At 32.9% G+C, this 25,814-nt stretch overlaps 2 protein-coding genes across 5 annotated transcripts in view; one reads left to right on the plus strand and one right to left on the minus strand.

The window, feature by feature from the left end:
• Positions 1–13,426, plus strand: part of C2CD5_1 (C2 domain-containing protein 5) — a 60,186-nt gene extending 46,760 nt beyond the window's left edge. For all 3 annotated transcript variants that reach the window (XM_051214178.1, XM_051214177.1, XM_051214179.1), the window contains 3 exons: positions 4,928–5,224; positions 9,058–9,255; positions 10,718–13,426. Coding sequence is in view for 1 of the 3 variants with exons in the window: in XM_051214177.1 (XP_051067330.1) it covers positions 4,928–5,224; positions 9,058–9,255; positions 10,718–10,945 (723 nt within the window). In the remaining 2 variants the exon portion in view is untranslated. The remainder of the gene's footprint in view (positions 1–4,927; positions 5,225–9,057; positions 9,256–10,717) is intronic.
• Positions 13,427–13,559: 133 nt separating this feature from the next.
• Positions 13,560–24,825, minus strand: UGP2_1 (UTP--glucose-1-phosphate uridylyltransferase; the record flags this gene model as incomplete). 2 transcript variants are annotated; one of them, XM_051214183.1, is made up of 10 exons in its annotated part: positions 24,697–24,825; positions 24,623–24,658; positions 23,885–24,100; positions 22,217–22,402; positions 21,185–21,318; positions 20,558–20,802; positions 19,159–19,310; positions 18,795–19,017; positions 17,173–17,441; positions 14,488–14,595 (listed from the first exon to the last, which is right to left on the minus strand). In XM_051214183.1, exons 2-10 carry the CDS (start codon positions 24,632–24,634, stop codon positions 14,488–14,490), a joined length of 1,545 nt encoding a protein of 514 aa, XP_051067336.1. In that variant the 5' UTR covers positions 24,635–24,658; positions 24,697–24,825. The 2 variants fall into 2 exon arrangements, with proteins under 2 accessions (XP_051067335.1, XP_051067336.1); XM_051214182.1 differs by having other exon boundaries at positions 13,560–14,595; positions 23,748–24,100; positions 24,623–24,825.
• Positions 24,826–25,814: the final 989 nt, after the last annotated feature.

Below are 25,814 nucleotides of genomic sequence, written 5' to 3' on the forward strand. Positions count from 1 at the left end.
AACTTCTTCGCTGAAACATCTTCATTCTTTGTAGTTTAATATTTCTTTTCACCTATTTTATCATCATTAAATTATACCCTAGTAAAATTTCCGTTGAACCAACAGAAACGGTTAACCGTCCTTTTTTTTAACTCTCAGCCGTTTTCTATACCGTAACACAGTGATTTGTGTGAATCTTAATGAGATCAATAGTGATAAAATGATAGCATGAGCATTGTCACATATAATTGATGTGAATCTACTTCATTTCATTTCTACTTTATACATCATGATTTCTTATTCACTTTCTCTGGTAAGAATGATCTTTGAATAAAACTAATCTCTAAAAATTGTAATTAAGTTAGATCAATTATGTAATATTAATATATGTTTAACCACCTGTTACCTTGATGGTTATTTTTATATGGAGTAGAATTAGGTTGAGGAAAGCTAAAGATGACCATACCAAAACATGGAATCAATCCAGCAGGTTGTTGACTGTTAGAATGGGTCTTGTTTGTTAGTTCACATTACTCGGTTTCTATCCCTCTTTTATCGTTACCAATTGTTGAATGCATTGGGTGACAGCTCAGACTTGGTCGTAATAACTTACTCTTTTTTTCTTTTCTCATACCTTGTATTTTAATTCCCTAATACCGCTGATATCGTTACTACTTCATAATTTCCTCCCATCGTGTTGTTATAATGTAATAAACTGAACTGGTACATGTGTGCCAGACTTTATGATCCTTATGACTGACTGATCGATTGATATATGAGAAACCATCATTAAGGATATACTGATTTGATATCGATATATCAACTTTAACCAACTAACAAAAACAAGTATCATCATATTATTGGTCAAATAATATCAGTCATTTCATGTAGATTTTAGTTTTCTGGCCTTTCTTTCTGTGACTGTTTCTATTAATTTTCACATTTTTAAATTAATGTATTTGTTGCTCCAGAAAAAGTAGCTTAAGCTTAAGACAATCTTTCTATTGCATGTACATTATTGATAAAAGTTGGTCGAAAATTCAAAAGTTTTTTTGCTTTTTTTGCGTTCATTTTACTCAATACCCCTATCATTCTACACGTTTATTGGTAAAACTCTCGAAACTAGAATTTGTTTGTACCTAATATTTACAAATTCTTTATTTTCACCTTGGATTGGCGATATCTCGGTAAACTTTGCAGATAATATTTAATACATTCCCATAGAGGATCGAACTCGGGATATTTAAGTCTTGTTTAACGATTAGACTACTGAGTCAGCAATCCAATGGGCAACAAATTTGAAAACAATAATTTAATGGACTTTGACACTAGAGAAGACTCAACAAAAACAATTAGACTTAAGAGAACCTACAAAACGTTTATTATCATTGTGTTTAGAGTTTGATAAGATGAATTTCTCAGCATCTACCGATTCAGTAAGAATCAATGAAATTCACTTTTTTTGAAGTTACTAGTAAATATTACAGCTATCTGAATATCACGCCAACCCAAATCGAGGTGAGCATCGACTTCATGATTGACTGGCTGCTCTCCTAGTTGTTTCTGAAATATACTCGACATTTCGTCGTTAAGCTGAACTCTAAGGGGTCTTCCTTCTGTGTCTTTTCTGCGTTCAGTAGGACGCAGAAAAGCGTGTGCTCATATTACAGCATAATTAGTATCATCGTATGTTTAAGAATCTGTGAGTCCTTTATTAAGCCTCTTGAACGATGGCTGATAATAAGGTGTTCTATTTGGACTTATCGTTCAGTTGATTTTGGAAATCATCGTGTTAGATGTCTCTCATTATACTTGAAGCTGGTGTTTTCTAAAAATAAACAGCCGTCTGAGTATATTAGTAGCAGACAGTCACCGTTATCTGTTTACTGACCTGCAATACCGTAAGACTTACTTAAGAATCTTTAATTTTGGTTTAAACTACCCAATTGAGTATCATGTGTTATAACTACTATGACTGTCTGCTATGCTTTACTGGAACTGCGACTATCTACGTCTTTAATCGATAAGATAGCTTTCCTAATTCAAATCATTTCACAATATTGTGCATTTATCATCCATTACCATTGGTGATGTTTGTCACATATGTGATATAGTTTAACCCCACTGGTTTCGGCTTCTCATTAGAACTACGGGAATTATCTCTCTATATTAGTCACCAGCGAGCACATGATCAAATATTAATATCGAATGATTTTAGAGATTATTGAATTCCCTAGTTCAGTCGTTGATGTGGATTTCTGTGGAACTAGAATAAAATAGTCGTCTAAAGTTTTCTTTCTTTTACCATCAAGTTATACTAATTTTGAAAATCAAATTCGTTCTAATTTTTTTACTGTTTACATGAATAGTCGTTTTATTTAATTCGAAAATTATTCAATTTCTCTTTCTTTTATGAATTAATGCATTAGATTCAATTAATTTTCATTAAGAACTTGATAACATTCGAAACTAATCACTGAAGGTACTGACTGTTGGATTGAGCCCTGTTAGTTAATGCTGACCACTAGGTTGAGACACATCATACAATCATTCATGATGACACAGGCGCATTCTTTTCTCAACTTGCTTTAGAATATAAGATTCTCAATTGCCTTACAAATTTTCTTGTTCTCTCCATCAATTCATATTTTCTCAAATCTTATCTTCTATGTCTAGTCTATTATCACTAATACCATTACTATCTGTATTTTGGGATTGGCCCTGATAATTTCATCTCACTATGTTAATAGGATGTAGTTACTTGAACCAATGTGCACATGTTCCACGTTCCATTTTGTGTATCTCAAACTATACAAAATATGTTTAGTTTCAACTATTTAATACAAAAATTACTAATGGTCTATTTGTTATGTTAGTTATTTATAAAATACATAGTCATTGCTTATTCTAATGTTTCTGTATGTAAATAACACTTTAAAATATTTATAGTTACTTTTGTTTGGCATAATAATGATTTATTCTTCAGTATTGTTTATGTATGATTTATGTTGACAAATTGGATCGAACATTAATATTGATCTCATTGTTTTCAACATACTAACTCAAACAAGAAAAAATTTACTTACTTACGCCTGTTACTCCCAATGAAGCATAGGCCGCCGACCAGCACTCTCCAACCCACTCTGTCCTGAGCCTTCCTTTGCAGTTCGATCCAATTGTTGTTCATTCTTCTCATGTCTGTCTCCATTTCTCGAAGTAATGTGTTCTTTGGACTTCCTCTTCTCCTTTGGCTTACCTTGTGACACAGTTTGGTGATTTCATCAATATGTGTCCTATCTACTTCCATCGCTTATTCCTGACTTCATCCTCCGCTAGAATCTGTCATGTTCTCTCCCATAGTAGGTTCTTGTTGATAGTGTTTGACCAACGGATCCGAAGTATTTTGTGTAGACAACTTTTAATAAGCACTTGTATCTTCTGGATGATGGCTTTAGTGGTTGACCAAGTTTCCGCCCCATACAGTAGGACTGTCTTGACATTTATATTGAAAATCCTGACCTTGGTGTTGGTTGACAGTTGTTTTGATTTTCAGATGTTGTTCAGTTGTAAATTTGCTGCACTTGCTTTACCGATCCGCGCCTTTACATCTGCATCAGATCCACCGTATTCATCAATGATGCTGCCCAGATATGTAAAGAATTTTACATCTTCCAAGTCTTGTCCGTCAAGTGTGATTCGATTGTTGCATACTGTGTTGTATCGGAGAACCTTGCTTTTCCCTTTGTGTATTTTGAGACCTACTGCTGCCACACTTGTCGTCTTCTCCTGCATTTGTTGTTGCGTGTGCGATAGAAGAGCCAGATCATCTGCTAAGTCTAGATTGTCCAGCTGCATCTTAGCTGTCCACTGTATCCCATACTCCTTTCTGGTTAGCGTTTTTTAGCGTGTACTAATTCTTCGACGTTCAATATCCCATTGGCAAACTTTAGAATTTAACCCTACAATAGCTGACAGAAATATCTTTCAATTCAATGAAGTATAAGTTTGTTAAGATATTTTTAACAATATTCATGATGAATTTAATGTTATTAGTAGAAACGATGGAGACTAAAGAGAGATAGGAAGCAATGAACAGTTATTTTGTCCTAGTTTTCCACGCAGTAAGGGTTATCTATGAGTTCATAACCTTCAAATGTGATATCCAGAACACACCACTTTTAGACTGATGGAATAGAATCGTGTATTTAATATTTTCAACTTGAATGAATGAAGTATTTATGTTGATTTATGCATCATATAGTTTTATCCTTCTTAGTTTTAATCAAGGGCTACTTAGTTCACAAACTGTAATGTCAGATTATGGTTTGGATTGTGGTTACTTTTTCGTTACGGACTAATGGTCATCTTCTTAACGTGGAGAAGTTTATAAACGTGTTGCGTATGCCCGAACACCAATTACTACGACGCGCAATTCTAACCGGTGTTGGGGATGATTGGAAGAAAGTTAGGGGCGGTCAAACCAAAACGTGGCGTCAATGCTTGAAGTCACTAACTTCTAGTCTTAGCCGTGTTGGTAGATGCAGATTACCTGGTTGGCGTCCGCGTGACTATCGTAACCAATGGTTGGGGACTCTTGGTGACATGGCTCAGAATCGATCACAATGGCGTAGGTGTATACACTTCCTGTCTTCCCTTAAACTAAGAGATTAAAATCGCTTCATATGTTTCTTTCTACGAACTAATTCTTTCTTCCTGTACTATATCCTTATATGCAATCTTTCTTTCATATATTACCATCACTGAATTAACTACTTTTATGAATCCGGTGTCCATCTTGTTGTGTTAATGAGATATGGCAACTTGGACCGATGCATATATATGCGTGGTCCTGCGTTGTAGCTCACTGACTAACTGATAAACATAGATATTATAACATTTCTATATTCCATAGAGTCTATTCATGTTTATTAATATTTTCATAATGAAGATAATAGCTACTGGTATGATACTTCATCCAACTAATTCATCAATAACGAGAAGTAACGAAGAACAGTATACAATGTTCAATGCCCAGTCCACAAAGAATCCTCCCATGACCAATGATAGTTTTTCCTCAGCAAGCAACAATCACAATTCAAATTCAGTTAGTAATTTTGACGTTGATGATGATGACAACACAAATGAACGAAAAGCATCAATAAAAAATCGTCCGAAATTCCATTTACGTAAACCTACATTATTATCTAAATTGAAAAGTGATTTAAAATCAAGAAGCCTCAGCAAAGTAAGTTTATTTATCTGTTTATATATTATGAATTTTATATATAGCATAGTATATTCAATTAATACGTCAGTTGAAGTCGTAAAAACTATTTTACAAAGTTTAGGATACGTCAATCTTGTTCACAATCCTCTGCTTCCTTAGAAATCATCAGGAATGGACTACCAATTTTTCCAAAACTGTGTTCACAAGCGATTTTTCTAGATTCAGTTCATGAACAATTATCCAGGTAGTGAATTTTCAGTGGCCCTGGATCTGACTCCAAGTAGATCGCATGAATGATTGTTATTGAATGATTGCTGTCGAAATATATATATCGCCTATCCTCGTATATAATCATTGACTTAAATCGCGTTAGTCAATATTTATAGCTACACGAAAATAGACTACATGCATGTGATGAATAGGATAAGAAGTGTATACACACACACTCAAATAAAAACAGCCAAGACTGATAGGCGAATAATTAATAAGGTCAAAATATGACTCAAGTAGAATGAGTAGATTGACCTGTCCGAAAGCTAGAATAAGGTATATGGGCTTAACATAATAACAGACACTATAAATTAGTTATCAAAATGCACAAAAGACTGTACATGTTTGGTGTGTCGTCATCTTGACCCTTGTATCATCGTTGCGATGTTTACAGATCACTAAAATGCTGTTTAGCTCTAGTGTAATCTACATAAACACCCTTCAATATTTCATGAGCCTCGTGATAGTTTTTTTCCAATTCTCACTAAAATATTAGCAAATGGGATCACATGTTTATTGGAAAGACCATTTGCAATTTATTACGTAGTGAATGGTGACTGATTTCATGTTTATCTAGTCTTTAGTTGTTGTTCGAAACCTTGTGTACTATATTTTGAATTTTAGTAGTTGAAGTAGTCTGCAGGGAACCATTCTTCACCTAGATTTCGTCCTATCTGGCACTCTCCAACAAGTGTTTGCCTGGGATCCTGAAGAAATTGATGTGCTCTGTGTTATCTGAACTCATACCACCCAGATTCACAGTCTGAGACGACTTGAATAACTGTGGTAACTCTTCAGACTCCCAGATTGTTTAACTCACATTTAAATCCCATAAGGAACATCAAGTCCCTCAAGGTTTCAGACACACTATCAATTTGTACTTTTCACTTATTATGTAATCGTTTTCATTGTTATCATTGACTCATGAACTACCTTGATTGGTTTAATAATTTCGTATATGCATATAAATATTACTGTATATTAGAGTAAAGCCTGATGAGGATCTAATCGAAAACTCGATTAATATCAAAAAAAGCTACATAAACATAGCACTAGCTACTGCTTATTATCAGTCATTTGTAAATGTCCTATCTAATTAATACGCTATGAGTTCGTTATTGAACATTGAACAGATCATGCATTATATATATCGGGTTATATATATGCCTGTTACTTCATCCATATATTATATTATTAAAATCCTTAGAGAAGGCTATACATTGTAACTAACTTTGTAACCTAACAATTTGTGACATCAACTTCGTATTTAATATACTATTGGTACAATTAAATAAAGTATACGTTTCGTTTTCTCTATAATCCAGTTGAATAAAACTGACCGATATAAAATGACGGTGAACTGAAAATGTTCATAAAATAGTTTATTCCCATTGTTTTAACAGATTAATTATACTGTCAAGTGATTCAAATGTAACAATCTGATTTGTTTCAGGTCATATATTGTTGACTGTTTTGAATTACTAAATAGAATTCGATCATAGTTTATAATGATAAGTCAATTTTTCTTGTGATTAACATGTTAGAATTGTCTTGTACAGATTGATGTTATCTTTTGTGATGTGAGCTTTATTTAATCAAAATCATGATATTTTCAACAACAGTGAAATTTCAGAAAGATTGTCTACCCCACTTTTATATTCTTACTTACTTATGCCTGTTACCTCTTGTGAAGAAGCATAAACCTCTTCCTAGCATTCCCCACCGAACTCTGTCCTAGGCAATCCCTTCCAGTTGTTTCCAGTTGCTAGTCATCATTTTGATGTCTATTTCCAATTCCCGACGCAGTGTGTTCTTTTTTTCGCCCTCTTTTCCGTTTACCTTCAGGATTTTAGGTTAGCGCTTGCCTCATGATGCAGTCTGATGATTTTCACAATTTGTTTCCCATCCACTTCTAACGTCTTTCCTTAACTTCCACTTCAACTGGAAGCGGATTTGTTATCTGCCGTATAATATTATTGCTGATGGTATACGGCCAACAGATACTGCACATTATGTGTGTACATACTTTTTTTATAACACAACATTGTTTACTACTCATTGATCTATCAGTATAACCATAACAATACTACATCGAGAAACTTTGAACGAATGAGTGTTCTATCTTTCATTGAATATGATCTAGGTGATTCACATGATGTTTGTATTATTCTTTTAGTTGAAAAGGTGCTAGATTGTAATCATATCTTTATTAACAAAATTGAGTGGAAAGATAATTCTATCATAACATCAGTTAGTAGTAAACGGACGATTACAACATTTCTAAGACAGAACTTTGATACAAATCCTTTGCGATCCTCAAAAACTACTATTTCACTGTATTACATATACATAAGTTTTTGTATCGAATCATTAGTTCGTCTAAATCAATTGAAACTGTAACATGCCACTGTAATGTCATATGTTATATCATTAAGTTGACATATCATATACGAACTTAATGATTGTTATTCTGCCTTGTGCATTTGGTCAAAATGATAAAATACTGATATTTTCGATTGTTGTGTTCTCTAATCTAGATGATTTATTCGGGAACTATTCATTGTCTTTTTAGGCAACACCATCAGTACATACTTCAAAAAGAAGTAAACTATTAGAACTCTACAATTAACAGCTCGTTCTGTTTACCTGATGTTTGATTTATTGTTGTTTACAATCATGTAGCTGTTGTTCGCATGTTCGTTTCGATTTCTTTTCTTCTTTCCACCTGATATTTAACCTTTAAATTGTTTGTCTTTTTATGTTTTTGGCTGGTAAATTCGTTCGATTTTGATATAAAAATAAGAAAGATTGATTCGGTTATTTAATGTATTCTGATTCCAATATGTCTCTTGATTGATGCGTGACTGTAGTGTCAGACTTTTAATAATTTCATGACATTCTTTATGTTTCCCTCTGTCCAATATTTCAACGATTTCCTAGTCTAACTCATGTTGATAGTTATCCACATGTGTTGATATAGACGAAGCTACATCGTGGTACTTAACAGTTAACTGGTGTTCATATATACTCAGAGATAGAGGATAGCTATTTTGTCTTATGTAATCCTGGAATTTACTGAGGCCTATCTTATATAAATGATGTCTGAATTGTCATTGCATTTCATAGCTTCCATAACATTGCTTGTAGAGATTTTATAGCCTTATAGACAACTCTTATTTTTAGCGATATTGATAATCTATTTTTGTAGCACAGAAATCCTGTGTGTAAGACAGTATTATCCATTTTCTGGTTTTTCCTATTGATAATGTTAAGTATATCTTGATGACGTTTTGTGGGTAACCATCTTTCCGTTTCTTCATGTAATAGTAATCCTACAATGTGTCTTCACATCATCGAACAGAATGTGTTCATATATTCTAAATAATATTCTAAAATATCAAAATAACTTAATATCAGTTAGATAATATCCTATCACCTAATGAATCATATATTTCAGGCATTACTCGTATAGTAATGGTACTTTAATCAAGGTAATTTATCATCATTATTCCACATTACGATTTCACACAAAACTTGTTTCCACAATATCTGGTATTTGTTTGTTTTTTAATATTATTTAGAGGACTACTGATGGAATGATGATAAATAATGACGATATCCCAACTGAACAAAAACAATGTAAACAACAATTCATCGATAAACAACATACATCCGGTTGTATACTTACACCATTGTCATCAATACCGAATACATATGTTGAAGCTTATCTTGGTAATTTGGATTTCTTTTTTGTTAGAGAAACGACTGATCTAAGAGAAGTAAGTTCCTTTTGTTACTAATATATTTTTTAACGTTAATTATTACAAATAAACGATAAATATAACGGTGTTATAATTTTGATTGAGATCATGAACCGATTGATGTTAGACCACCATTGAAAACCTTGAAGCACTGGATAGCCGTTTCGTCCTATTGTGCGATTCCTCAGCAGTGCGCATCCACGATCCCGCTCGCTGGATTCGAACCCAAGGCCTTCAGTCTCGCTCGCGAACGCAACTTTGTGGATTGGTTTAGGTTAGAAATTAACACCATTGGATGCCGGCTCAGTGGTCCAGTAGGTTAAGCGTTCGCGTGCGAGACTGGAGGCCTTGGGTTCGAACCCAGCGAGCGGGATCGTGGATGCGCACTGCTGAGGAGTCCCGCAATAGGACGAAACGGCCGTCCAGTGCTTCCAGATTTTCAATGGTAGTTTAACATCAATCGGTTCATGATCTCAATCAAAACTTAACAATCTCCACAACCCCTATACTGGTGTTATAATTGTCATATTGTTCGAAATTATACTACATTACAGTGTCAGTCAGTTAGTCAGTTACAACGTAGGACCAGGCACATATTACACACATTACAGTATGAAAGAGGTCGGTGGTGCCAAAATTGATTATGTTAGACAACTGTAAAATTAATGATGGCATATTATTGGCTTATTGCTTTTTTTCCTAAATAAATCCTTATTCACTGATTATTTAGTGTTCATGGTAAATTAGGTATACTTAAACTAATTCACTTTATGAATAACTTCCATTATGCAAGTGAACTAACTAAAATAGTCTTCTATCGAACAATATATTGATTTTAATGTTTGTACTCATTGCGAATTAAAATATGTCTGTGAATTGATTTTATAAAGAGACCGTTTGATTTCCTTAAACAAAACCTCAATGTGGTTGGAAATATTCATCAGGAAACCCTAGAGGTCAGTTACAGCTTGAGTAGCTCAATGACGACGGTCCAAATCTCACGGAAACCACCAGTCCCCTCAAGATTCCATCTCCAGATTAGTGACAACTAGCACAAAATCTAAGCCAAACAAAGTTTTCTAACTACCCGTCACCTAATATCATAACGCGATGTTCAGTCACTTAGACTAGCGGCCACATTGCAACCTGGTCGATAGAATTCGACCAGTATTGAAGTACCAGACAAACATGATATTGATCACTCCGTAGTGATTAATTAGCGTACATAGAAATATCAACAACTGTGTCCTATAACTCAATGATTTTGTTAGGTATCATGCCATTAGCATTGAGACCTACATATTTCTTAGATTACATTCTATCTGAGTTCATCGGCCTACACATTATTGCGAAATATCATCAAAAACCAAACAGTTACATTTAGCAATTTCAATGACTTTTTTTTATATAAGTTTCTATATTTATTTCTTGCAAAATCTAAACTATTTGAATAAATTTAGAAACGTTATTTATGTTACAGGTTGGTGGTATATCGGGTTTTTTGCATACAAGTTTAGCTGAAGTACAAGCTGTTGTTGGAGCACATACAACTAGCCTAGGTGGAAATGCATTATTATCATATCACTTAAGTGAAGTTATTGTTCTTCGACCAACTTCAAGAAATCAAGCCCAATGTTTGTTAAATGTTTGCGGAGATATGGCTAGATTAAGTTGGGAAGAAATAACAACGAAAATTTCTAAAATCTAAAAAAAAAAACTATTTCAGTTGTCAATTTAAAACTTCATATTTGCACAGTTACTGAAATTTTCAACAATTCAATTGTGAATTCGATCGGATTTACTTTGATTTTATTTAATCTGCATAATAAATAAATATGTATATATTTCCTTACTATCTTTTTGAACTCATCAGTTTAAGCTCATTACCACTGGTGTATTGTATTACAACTCTGTACTATTATAGTGAAGGAGAACACAGGTGAGGATAACGGGATCGTACTTAACGTAAAATTACAGAGTTACTTGGTAAAATAGAAAAACCATATAGTAAATCGTTAATTTGCAAAATACCAATCCATCATATCAACCTGGACTGTTCTTGTTGCAAACATCAATCAATTGTTTCACATCTCATTTTTCATGCGTTTTCTTACAAATTGCATTGTGTTGTCGCTCTTCCTTTCTTGATTTTTCCCCATTTTCTGCTGCCAGACATTGCATTTTTAACTTGCGTCATATACTACTTACATCGATATAAGTAGCACGCACCACACTGTTACTATTATGTGACCTACTTAATCGATGATCAAACATCTTTAATAGGATATCATTGGGAATAAAGTAAGATATATATGTTTTCAAAATATAAAACATTAGCAAACGAACGTAATTTTGATGTTTACCAAAGGCATAATTCTTATCTTTCATTTTTGTGATATCGAAAATTACTTATCTCAGATTTCTTTCTATAATACAAATTTTGATGTAATCGACTAATTATTGGTAATCATGTACAAAATATATTGTTGGATTGTTAAAGTCTAAACTGAATAAGACTTCAGTTCAGTTGTTACATGAATATGATTAGTAATAAAGCCGAAAACACTTCAGTAGGTGTGTTAATAAGTGAAATAATGAAAACTTTTTCTCATACCCTTTCATATTGTTTAGACAAATTTACGAATACTATCAAAATTGTTTATTCGTTTTAAAGTAGGCAAAAATGATAAATATACATATATAATCTGTATAATGATCAGTTCAGTACTTGAATTACCTTTGTTCACATCATACAAATTGATGAAAATGACAGTTTTTCTTTGTTTATAAAAGGGATTACAGTCAAATAAATTGATCAAAAACTAAATCCAACTTTCATACGAAAATTTAAATAAAAACGTTTGCTATTAACTACGGAGATCAAGTCAAGACACTTACCTGCAGTCAGATCAAATCAGAATCAGATAATAGGGACAAAATAAAACCTTAGTATGGTATTTTAATTCGATTGATCTATCCTAGATAAAACTAATTGATATTTGCTTTGAATCTGAGTTTATAAAAATGTTATCAAAAGGGATTTTGTGGCGATTTTAGAAATTTCAATAGTTGAAATCGTGAGCACTGAACGGCTATCTCGTCCTAGTATGGGACTCCTCAGCAGTGCGCGTCCACGATCCTGCCCCCGCGAGATTCGAACCCAAGACCTATCAGTCTCGCGCGAGCGTGGGTGCGCATTGCTTAGGAGTCTCATTTTAGGACGAAACGGCCATCCAGTGTTTCCAGGTTTTCCATGATGATCTAGCTTCAATTGACTCATGATTTCAACTATTGAAATTTATAAAAATGATCAGTATATGTCAACCAACGCTTAAGTTTCATTATTAGTTCATTCCGCATTTTTATTTTAAAAAAATCAACGTGACTAAGTGTTTGTCACAAAGACTGTTGTGGGTATTAGGATGGAAATACCTCGAAATTTTTATCAAAATGTTCTGTCATATAATGAACACTGAACTTACAAACCACCAGTGATCAGAAACTGTACGCTGACAATTCTTCGAACACAACAGTACATCATAATCACTACCCATGCTAAATTAAACATGATTCACCCTGGGTTACTCAGTGCTCCCCAACACAAAAACTTACGTATGTTACTTTCCAGTAATAATACATTTAAGTGTACAGAATACCAGATATAACCTTAGTTTCGATCAGAAAATCCCACTATTTTTCTTCCCAATTTAATATCCATATTTTCTTCCTACCTCCGGGTTTATCATCATAACCTCTTAGCAGTAGTAGCTCAGCTAACATGTCTGCGTTACTATAAAGAGATACTGTACAAATTATAATTAAATATATAACTAGAGCACTGTGAAAAAATGCACTTATATTTGAGTCAGGCGCAAATATAATACTTAAACAGTTTTGATAATCTACTCGAATAAGTGCATTCAAAATCAATCTACAACATTATGAAGATGTAACTGTGTTTAACTATATTAATCCCACCATAGATTGAACTGTAAATAAGTGATATGAATCAAAATATCGAAAATAATCTATCTTTATAATTATCGTAACGTCACATATAGAGAGAAACAAGATTAGAAATATCAACAAAATTCGACTGAATACAATGACATAGTACTATTTATAAAAGTATAATTGGGTTAATATTCGAACCAAAAACTAATAGTTAATATCAATGGTTTAAGTCACTGAAAGATGATAAGTTTCTAATAAGAAAATTACAGATATATCTAACCTAAGTTCAGAATTTCAAACACCTAATACATCTTATCCACTTTGAAAGTAAATCAAAGAAGCAAAAATTAACCTCATCATTTTTTTATATCCGAACTAAAGAATATCCCTTATTTATTATACATCTTGTTGAGAATAACTGACGCGAAATCGGCATATACTTTTCACACAATGATATTAGAGTTAATTAGTCATCATACACTTAAGCTGGCAATAAAATGTTTAATTCTGAGATAGTGAAGAAGATTTGTAGCTCAGATGGATGATTTTGATGAAATTTTATTCTCTGAACTGAATGATTTGGTCGTAGAGCTTATATGGTTCTTCTGAACGTCATCGAATTTCTCTACATGTGGTCCACAGTTTGTCTTGTATATCTTGATATTGATTGATACTTGTTGTATCTCCCAATAAGAGATACAACCAAAGCAAACAAGTAAACATTAACAGGTTTAAGGTCAATAAGAACCAATCAACATCGAGGTATACAAGACAAGTTATGAGCTACATGTGGAGAAATTCGAACATTTCACTTCTACCTAAAGTTTGTACTGATGATATCGTTCAGAAGAACATTGTGAAAACTCCACGACTAAATCAGCCATTTCAGAGAACAAAACTTCATGAAAAATATTTAATCTTTAATATTTGATTAACAGAATAAAACCAGTCTCGAATAAAAAGACAATATTATTATTATTATATTTAAATTTGTAATGTTTCCTACATACAATTTGAAAACAAAATGAAAAAAAAAGAAAAGATCATCACTTTCTTCATTAAGTTAATATGAAAACGGCAAAATGTATAATTTATGTGTACCTAAATCAGTCTAGGTATATAAGATACAGTAAGTATATTAAGGTAAAGTGAAATGAAGTTATAAATAAGAACATTTGCAATGATATTCAAATGAATTATACTAAATAATGATAATAATGAAAGCACAAACATGACAAATATAAAGTCCTATTAATCAAGTGTAATACTTCAAATTGACTTGAAATGTTAAATAATTTAATGATCTAAAATGCGTAGATTTCCTGAAACAATTTTATTTTCTAATATTGAACCTGGTGGTATATTGATAAGACTACCAAAATTAGAAACTATAATCACTGTACCCTGAAAGAAAGAAAAAAAAGAAAAGAAAGAATTTTACACAAACGATTGTTTTGTTAAATTTGTTTTATAGAAGAAAAAGCAAATAATTGTTATCAATGTAGTCAGTAAATTAGTTATAACGTAGGATCAAGCATATATGTTTATCGGTTCATGTTGACCCCCTGAAACAAACCAACGATGAACTCAAATAGATCATATTGCCATCACAATCATCGTTAGAGAGGGTCGATAGAAGATTGTTGCTCATTCTAGAATACTAGGTTGGACTTCGACCATGCTCTAATACGGGCACGTACGTATCTGCTTGCATCTCACTGGACGCAGAAAAGCGACACTAAGAAGATCCATTTGAATTGAATTGAGTAATGAGAAAACCAAAATTAGGTTTCAGGAACAATTGAGGTCACACTTAGATAGTCCTGAAAACGAGGCTGACCCAGATGTTGCTTGGAAAGATATACAAACGGGAGTGACATCTGTTAGTGATTCAAGCCAAAGATTTTTTTAAAAATGGATTTCTTGTAAGTCTATTGCACTGATGAATCCTCGTAAACTCATCCCATCAGGCTCTGAACACGATGAAGAGCGAAAACAAATCAGATCTAGATTAGGTAAAAGTCTAAGTAACGACCGTGAGCAGTGGTGGGCAACGAAAGCAAAAGAGATGGAAAAGGCGGCGGCTGTAGGTAACGCAAGAAAGATGAAAACTTGAATTTTACGATTAGCATCATACTCTGACCTTAGTAAGAAAACAGATGGAAACCAAAAGACACTGGACAGTTTGTTTCATCCTAGCATGGAAACTGCTTAATGATGCATATCAAACTCATGATTCTCAGATATAATGGCGAGTGTGTAACCCTTAGATCACTGAACTGCCATCCAATTGTTCATATATGTAACTTCAATTAATTCGCGTTATTGAATTACTAACCTTCTATGTCTTACTTACTTACGCTTGTTACTCCCAATGAAGCATAGGCCGCCGGCCAGCATTCTCTAACCCACTCTGTCCTGGACCTTTCCAGTTCTATCCAATTGTTGTTCATTCTTCTCATGTCTGTCTCCATTTCTCGAAGTAATGTGTTCTTTGATCTTCCTCATCTCTTCCTTTGGTCTTGAGGATTCCATATGAGGACTTGTCTTGTGACACAGTTCGGTGCTTTCTTCAATGTGTGTCCTATCCACTTCCATCGCCTATTCCTGATTTCCTCCTTTACTGCAATCTGGTTTGTTCTCAACTACAATAGGCTGTTGCTAATAGCGTCTGGCCAACGGGTCCGATGTATTTTGCGTAGACAACTTTTAATAAACACTTGTATCTTCTGGATGATGGCTTTAGTGGTTGTCCAAGTTTCCGTCCCATACAGTAGAACTGCCTTGACATTTGTATTGAAAATTGTGACCTTGGTGTTGGCTGAGATTTTTTGAGTTCCAGATGTTCTTCAATTGTAGATATGCTGCACTTACTTTGCCGATCCGCGCATTCACATCTGCATCGGATCTACCGTGTTCATGGATCTGCCTGGAGCCCCTCCAGAGGCTACTGTCGGTCCCAAGCCCGGATAAAGGAGGGTTGGTCATGGGGTTAGCGACCCCATCCCGTAGAAAACTAACTCACTAGAAAAACGTTCACCAGAAAAATTATTCAAACCTTTCTATGTCATTAGTGGATAAATGCCTCATGATCGATATGGTTGAACTCCACTGGTCACAACTTCACTTCAGACTTCCAAGAAGCACTGCTTGACATAAGTCACTAATGAGCACAACCTCTCATTTAAAAAAGTTTGAAACTGGTTTATATTCTATTTCATTCGAAATAAATCACAGAGACTTTGTAACAGAAATGGAAATCTTCTAGTGAACACTTTAAAAACAATATCTAGTGATCGAAATCATGTAAGTGTATTTCAATTGTCTCTTGCTCTCCAAACCCAAATTACTTGCTATTGTGCAAGTAGCAAGTTTGATGCGTGACTTTTCAAGCGGATCTGTTCTTTAAAATCTAGGTTTTACTGTGAATACCGTTCAAAATAAAAGGTAGATTAACATAGATTGATTAATCACGTAATAGTGATCAATATCCTGTTTCTCTAGTAGTCATTTAGTTCTGCAAATCTATTTTTATCAATCAAGTTATGATATGGCCACTAGTCTACGTGATTTGACATATTATTGGTTACTACTTGGTGATCAAGTAACGTAAATATTTAAGTCTTATAGGTTAGTCGTAGGCTGAATAGCTTATTAATAATATTTAAGAGATTACCAATTTCCATAGGAATACAAGTACGTCTTATTAACGAGACCTATATCAAAGGTATTTTTCTCAATATCTCTAACCATCTAACATTAAGATAAACATACATCGACCCCATTACTTCTCATGTTTTCCGCTTTATTTAGTTATTTGCATCTCGTAAGATACTGTTTAGGAAAGTTCATACGGTTATCACTTGATTAAACATAATAGTATAAACCTTGTTTTCTGTACATAATACTATTAAAGTTCAAATTATATTTTACAAAAAATCAAAACAACTATAATACAGTTACTTTCAGTCTAAACATTACCTTTAAAACTACTCCTTTTCCAAAGTATACATCTCCTGATACAGTTAAATGATCCAATTCCAATAGATCTGGTATACTTGTAAATCGACTTAAGAAATCTTTAACTTTTTTAAAATGATTACCAAGTTTTACTAAAGGCACAGATGGAAAACTTCTTAATGGAGACAATGATAAACTTCCACCATCTAATACATACAAATTAGACATTACTAATAATAAATCTGAAGTAGTTTTAACTGGTAAGAAACGACTTCGTGGAACATTAACACCTAAAAATAGATGATAATTATTAAGGTTATAAATGAAATAATGTAAGTAAAATTGTATCTTTAAAATGAAAGCAAAATGTGTATATTATTAATCATGGGGTAAAGTTTACAATTTCTCCTTGTTAGAGAAAAGTAACACTATAAAACTTCTTAGATATGATAATCCTGTTCTGTAATTACATTAGTTTATCCATGAATGAACTATTTTCATTTAAAGAATAACATGTATAGTCATATGATAGTTAATTTGACTAAAAATAAATTACCATCAAAGTAACTAATTATACATCGTATTTTTTCTTCAAATCAATACAATCGACTCTCTAGTATTATGGTGTGTGCTACTTATATTAACATAAGTAGTATATGACGTTAGTCAGGAACAGAATATCTAGCAGAAGAGAGACAAGAGGATCTAACAGTAAAGCATGGAAACAGAATGCAATTTGTATGAAAATACATGAACAATGAAGTCTGAGTCATTTTAAGACAATTGATGGACATTTTGCAAATTAAGCATTTACTTTATGACTGTTAGATTTTATTAACAAGTTCTGTAATTCTCTGTCAAGCACTTTCGTTTGTCCCTACTGGTGTTCTGTTCACTACAGTATCATCATTTAAATATAACTTATTAACTATATTTAAAACACATCGCTCACCTCATTTTACATTCGGTATAATATTCGTGGACCGAAATACCTGATCTAAATAAATAGTGGGTAAGTCGGAATAAGAAGGCGAGTTCATATATTCTTTAATCCATAGTAGCATTTTATAACATCAATTTTATTCCAAGTGAAATTTTGATCAGTATGATATTGGTTTTATATTTTCCAGTGTAACATTACTTCAGTTTAATATGTGTGTACCAATTAAGTGTTTATTTCATTCAGTATGACAAGTGTGAACTTTTGATCTAATATGACAATTATATTCTATGTATTATTATGTGTGAATTTTGTATGTGCTTTACACTAAACTTGGTTAACGTTTCATTTATATGGTGTTTACTAACTAATTATCATGTTCATTTAAAATCAATGTGTAAATAAGAGTCCCTAGCTTAATGTTGGTATGATTTTAAATGACCTATTTTGATGACTTGTTTTCAGTACTTTTCATGTTCATTTCTATCAGCCTTTTTGTTTTTACTTGGTTCCTATTTCCAATCATAAGCAATAGAATCATAGATAGAAAAGAGCAAGCAATTACATAACAGATGGCATCCCAAACACAAACATAACAACGGTGAATGTTTTAATTCGTAAGATATAATGTAAAATATCAAGTAATTGATTCTCTGGGTGATCAATAGTCAAGAACATTATAACCATATACATTCATTCTTACCAAAAGCACCATTAAATGACTTGATAGCAGCTCCTGCAGCCTCTTCTAATTGTAATATATTTGTACCAGAATCTAAAGTTTTAGGATTGACTATAATTTCCATTTGTAAAGTTTTTTGTTTAACACTACGATGTAAAGCTTGTAAATCAATCCAAAGATTATTAGTATTAAATATTTTAAATGTTCGTACACTAGCAAAATCATCCACATGTTCTTCAGGGACCTACAATTCAAATGAACATTTTAAATGATGATGATGATGATGATGATGATATGTTTTTCATAATGGAATTGTAACTTCTTTTTTTCTCATCATATTCAAATTTTATAAATATATAATCATCAAATAAAATAAAAATTATACCTGAGCTAATTCTAAAAGTCTCAAATGTCCACGATATTGGGTTAATGTACCACCTTTAACATCAGCTCGTGTTTTATCAGTTACTTCCATAACAAACTCTGGTGATTGTTTATCATAATGAGATTCTTTATTCATTAAAAAATTTAAAATATCTTTAAAATACATATAAATTAAGGAAAATAGTTTTATAAAATATTTGAATTTATAATAAAGTGAATTAATAGATAACAAGTTGTTACTGTCTATTTAACTATTTATATTTTATAGAAAAGAAATGACAAAAATGAAGTTATTTTTCTGGACATTTCGTAACTTGGTGTAGGCCACTTCTTCAGTGACCCAACCGTTGTTACTACCTTGATGTGGTAGCCGGGCTCTCCTATCGTGATAATCCAATCGAGCTATACTGGCTGGAACAATCGTTCCTCAAGGTCCTATCATGCCAAATAGGTCGGTTGAAAAGCAGTAAGACTAAAATCAGCAAACCAAAGATCCGAAGGCAAAGTCGTACTGCTGACTGCACAGAGGCTTGACGGTAGTAAAGTGTTTCCTTCAAAAAACCAGCATAACAGTGATGCTGCCTTTCCACAAAGAGCGGTGGGGTTAGAAAAAGTCGACTGTATGGTTAATTTAACATGTTATAAGTTATCTATCCAACAATTTGGTTTTGACAGGCTTTCTACAACAAACATTGAAAATGATTAGAATTTCAGTTGCTGACGTTACCTTAAACATAAGTTTTATGCCACCGACTGTCCCGACGTGCGATGTTTTATTGTGTAGGAGTAAGTTGGAAGAAAGATGGGGGCGGCCAGAACAAAACATGGCACAAATCCATGAAGTCACTGACAAGTGGACTGAGTCATGTTGATAGGTGTAGACTACCTGGTTGGGATCCGCGAGACGATAGCAACTGATGGTTGGAGACCTTGAATGACATGGCTCAAAATCGTTTACAATGGCGCAGGTGCATCCACTCTTTGTGTTCTCCCAAATGCTAATATTCTGAATCCTCGTCTCTTTTTTTCTCTTCCCAAAGTTATTTTATTGGATTATACTCCTTGAATAACAGCTTCAAACCGTAATCTTTCCGATTACTGCTTATAATTTTACTACCTCTACCATTATGGGATTTGAATCGACAATTGTATCTGTGTGCTAATGTGGCATGACAACTCGAAATGATGTACGTACATACGAAGTTCTACGTTGTTAATGGCGGACTGACTGACTCATTTTTATCAAGCTGTGCTTTTAAATATTGACGAATATTCATCTAAACTTTATCTATAACCTGTCGAATAAATTTGGATAATTTGGATTCAGGAAAACTTGAATACGATACAAATAACTTGTATTAAAAAACATTTAAATAACTAACGTCATCAAGAAAGGATACTTAGATCAACAGTTGCTCCAAGATTATCAATATTAGACAAGAAAACCCATTGTTTACCAATAGCTATCATTTTCTCTGCTAATCCACAAGCAACAAAACTACGATAGAAATCACCATGTCCAGGAGGATACCATTCTTCAGGATTATAGTTCATATCTTTAGAAGTCTTTGTTCCAGAATCATGACTTTCCTGACCAGCACATTTAGCAATAGGAAGTAATGACTCACGATTCAGACGAGGATAGCTAAACGAAGCAGAAAAAGTGACAAGACTTATTTTTTCAAAACCAAAATACAAAAGTGGCAAATTAGCAAAAATAGTCAAACTTTTAAAATGTTAATAACTATGTTTTGTATTTTACTCAGTCGACATTGTTCAAATCCTCTTAGATAAATCATTTATGAATGGAATAGGATACAAAAGCGTATGATGTTGATAAGCATTTTTTAATAGTTCTACTACCTCTTACATTTTAATTGTTTATTTGACTTGAATCTGTTTGTGTTAAAAATCCTAAAAATTGTCCATCATTTATTCTAAAACTTGAAAGTGTCAGAATGTTTCATTTCGTTGGTAAATCAGATTCAATAGTGAAAAGTTTTGTATTTAATAATAAAATCACTTACCAGCTCTGTAAAAACGTCAAAATTTGAACATTAACTTGCTGGTATTTGCGTAAAACCTTTTCAGTTTCACTATGTGTATTGAAGGAATTCATCAAAACCAAGGGAATACTAGTTCCGTATTCATTATTTAGTCTCTAAAACGGAGGTAATATAAAAGTGTTTACGTTGATCGCTAGTGGGACTTTCTATGAATTAAGATGCGAAAGCATTTCTCAGACAAGGATATGTAGTAAACTTAGAAATAAGTAGCTAACTCAATTTTAAGAACAAATTACAATTTGCAACAAACAGGTAGCTATGTATTAAAACCGCTTTCTTCTAATGGTATTATTTCAACTCAGAGATAACCCAAACATCAATAATACAAGCTGATTGAGATTTTCAGTTACTCTTACCATGATCAGTCGAAAGTATTTGTAATATGATATCCCAGTAGTTTATCATTAGAATTATCCGGGTTATGTTAAAAATGTAATTGGCTATTATAAAATATTTTGAGAAAAAATTCAATAATTCTAACTATATTGAAGTACTTTTTATTTTCTAGAAATTTTCACTATTCAGAAAAGTTAGAACTAGACTTGTGTATAATAACTTTCCATTCTTTTGGCTTCTTTATTGATAATCTCATCCAGATCTGCTGATGTTGACTCTTGTAACTTGAACACGTAGAAAAATAGTGTCCAGCTGTATGTTGATTATATTTAGTTTGTCATAAACCTAACTTGTTACTTGTTTGGTAATTAACAGCGCTCTTGGTTCCTGAATTATGAATTGGCGAAATAAAAGACTTAAAGCTTGAGAACAAATATAATCGTACACTTATCATGATTAACAATTTGTATTATTGAGCTTGAATATTTTAAAATATTTGATACAATTTTATTACTAATAAATCTGACTAAAGCAATAAGATGAATACATTTTTTGTGGTTTTTGTTCAGTTGCATATGATTTTATGTCCCATATAAATTCAGGTAAACATAATAACAGCAATAAGTATTGAACAACTTTTCTATTCTTTTAGCTCACCTCGATTTGTTGTACAGTCAAGTCAAGAAAAGTAAGATTACTCCGGACAGAAATTAAGGATTTGGGTCCAGTACAACCCATTGTTGTACCCAAGCCACCATTTAGTTTCACTACTACTAACTTATTTAACTGTTGACGGATTACTTCACGGTTGGTAGGAACTTGAAGGGCATCGTACATTTTAATCTAGATATTTAAAAATGTGGGAATTAAAAAACACTTAAATAACATACAAACGTTTAGACGCTAAACAAGTAATAAGTTAGATTGTTTTCTAAATTAAAGGATGGTAAAAATGAGTAAATTTCATATGGTGAAAAAAAAACAATTGTGCGACCGAAAACTCAAAATTACCACATCTTAATGGTAATTTTACTTCGTAAACTTTGGTAAATACGATAGATACATCCATTAACAATGATAATCGATTTAGAAATACAGAACATTTCGTAATAAGATTTCGTAATTACAAGCTGACGGAAATGTATAACCAGTTTATTTTTAGGTTTTTGAAGCTGTCTAGACATTGATTATCTTTCAATAAGTTATGGATTCTAGCTTTATCCCATTTGCATCGGTTTAGCAACTCATAGTCTTTATAGACATAGTACAATGAGCTTGACGCTTTGTGGTGTTTGTATTTCATCAGTTACTTAGTAGACTACTGAGAACCTAATTAAAGTTAAAAATCACTTTTCCTCCAATTTGAATACTCGTGGATTCATGATTACTGAGGTAGGTGCTAGATGATCATGAGAATTACTAGTTAATTCATCAAATTTGACCACTTCTATTCATCATACTGGTACCTTTAAATAAACGTTTCTTAATCGTAAGCTGCACCGCTCATATATACTACTAAACCAATTTTATACTTTTGTGTTTCGGTAAGATTTATCATATTTGGTGTGTCACTTTTGTGAGATGATATTGTTTCACCAAATGTTCAACGTTCAGTAATGGTAAACTGGTTTAATCACTTCTATAACCCACAACGTCTCACTTAAGCTTTAGATATGCATCAGAACTAGTTAAAATAGAGCCTCAATAGATGAAACAATGAATATTTACAAATTTCTTGTGACCAGTAGTATTTCAGAAAACTTACAACTGTGGTAGAAATTTTGTAATTTTTGAGTCGACTGATACATTTACTTTCAAGGCAGAGCAAGAATAACAGGATTCACAGAATAAGGTGAACTCGTTTTAATCCGAATTTTCTTATTATAATCAAATAACCTAAAACTGCAGACTTTAATATCACTATGAACATAATTATTGACTAGGGTACGTAGAACTGCATTTATGATAATATTACTATTTGTAACTTCAGGTACTTTGCACCTAGGGAGAAAACTAGAAGCGAAATTCATTCGCTTCATTCTACAAATTTGAATACTCATTCTCAGTCCAAACTAATCAAAGAAATTTGTGTAGGGTTTTGACAAAATGTATTAAAGATAAGCAACCATGACTAAACCATATTTAGACCAAAGTATTAAATATCGTGAAAGTTTTCAAAAGTACGTACAACACTGTTATCAGGTCAAGAACAGTTTTTCCCAACTCTACAAACTTAACGTATGTAAAATTTAATGAATTATGTTGAAAAGTTGTGAAACTCCAGGAAGAGCTGAAAGATGAAAAACAAGAGAAACACCATCTTACACTTTCAGATGGAACAGGTTCCATCATATTCCAATCGAATTTTTGTGTTTTGTCATGTAAATATTGCTTAAACAACTCTTTGAAAGATATCATTTGGTTTATGAACGCTTCTTTTTCTGGAGATGAATTTGGTATAGTATTAACAAGCAAATCCAAATCCGCTGCCAAGGCTTTCTCAGCATCCTTGAGTGTTAGTTCCTTGAAAAGACTAGAAGTCTAAAACGCATCAAAGTGACAGTAAATACAAATTTTCAGAACAGTTAAGATCATAAACACTTTAATTAAACACATGGACATGACAAACAATACACTGGGATAATGTAACGTCTAAACATCCCGTGTTGAACAGCATGGGCTTCAGTTATTACAAAATCCTCATACAGCATATACGAAGTGAAAATTAACAATATTATTTTTGTTTCAAACTCCCAAAAGTAGGTAGTCACGGAGATATCTTCCTTCAAAATAAGAAAGAAACGAACAAATAAAGGATTTACGAACATCTATTTGCGATTGTTGTTTTTTGGAAGACAAAAATCCCTAATTTTGTGTGATTCAGATATCAGTTTCTAGAAAAATCACATTATTTATCACTTAAAAGCCGTCCATATGCCTATAAATACCAATGAATTTATTTTTGTTGCTCAACGATGTTTTCGTCTCGCAGCATTACAGGAAAGCATTTCATGACATCGCAAAAGAAATAATCCTCAAGACGCAGAAACCAACCCCACTTACATCAGACGGCATCTTAACAATCTTTTAAAATGAGTCCTAGGTCAGACGTTCATTATATGAAAATATTCAAACACCTGTTGTGAATAACTCCCCATTAATTCATTTTCAGTAGATGAAATTTAACGGCAAGTTAAAAGACTGGTCCGGAATTGGAGCGTTTCCCCAAGTTGGTCCCGTAGATCAACTGCATGAGCTGAGTAACTACGTAACGTAATTACCATTCATTAACCAATATGGAAATATTAGGGTCTTTTTGAATTACTGACTGGATGCCAGCCAAATATACCACATCTTTGCTTTACAATGGTAAAGAAATTAATGTATATTGTCAGAGTGCACTTTACTCAAAAGTCTGCTTGGAACCTCATCAAATATATGCTCAAGAGTACAATGATAAGATACTGAATAGTGTTTAGGTGTCAAATATGAGTCAAATAAACCACAGAGTATCACTTATGAGCACAGTCAATCATATTCCTTTCTTCACTAAAATGAATTTGATCAAGTTTTGGTCTCTGATCTGGGTAGTTTTGTCATGGAGCTTTCATCGTTCTGTCTTTCAATCACGATGGGTAGTTGCTGCAAGTTAAATCAACCAAATTCTGTTTCCGTAAAGTCAAAGCATCTGTATAGCGATGAAGTAACTGACACGGTGACGCTAGGCTACAAGCATAGGAATATATTAAATCCTAGTACTTGGCAAAAACCAGGAGACAGCTTGAATTATAGGCTTTCGGGCCGTGTATATGCTACTGCTCCGAAATTACTGCATTTGACTTCTAAAGCTTTGTAGCCCTCTTAGTGGCAATAAAATAGTCCGGACGTTGTAGACCAACCATCTAAAACGGTTCCATTTTTCTGTTTTTTTAGATTTATTACTTCGTGAAATATTAAAACACATATTGTGCATCCCTTGATCTGTTTACTAGTGTTTGGATGGGTCTCGTTGTCTCATGTTGATTCTAAAATTATTCTCCCAGGTATACATATACCACATATGGTGGTTCATCGTGTAGATAGGCTGATTTTAGCCTATCAAGACTTATCGTGTAGCGTCTGGTACTATGCCAAGTCCAACCAGCTTATTCACTATTCCCAAGCCATATTTCAACCTTGTTACTCATTTGCTTATTATCCTTGACTCTTTATATGATCGTATGTGTGTTGATTGCTTACGCCATTCATTTTGTGT

The sequence above is a fragment of the Schistosoma haematobium genome, chromosome 2 (genome assembly GCF_000699445.3).
Source record: "Schistosoma haematobium chromosome 2, whole genome shotgun sequence".
In the NCBI taxonomy this organism is placed as follows: domain Eukaryota; kingdom Metazoa; phylum Platyhelminthes; class Trematoda; order Strigeidida; family Schistosomatidae; genus Schistosoma; species Schistosoma haematobium.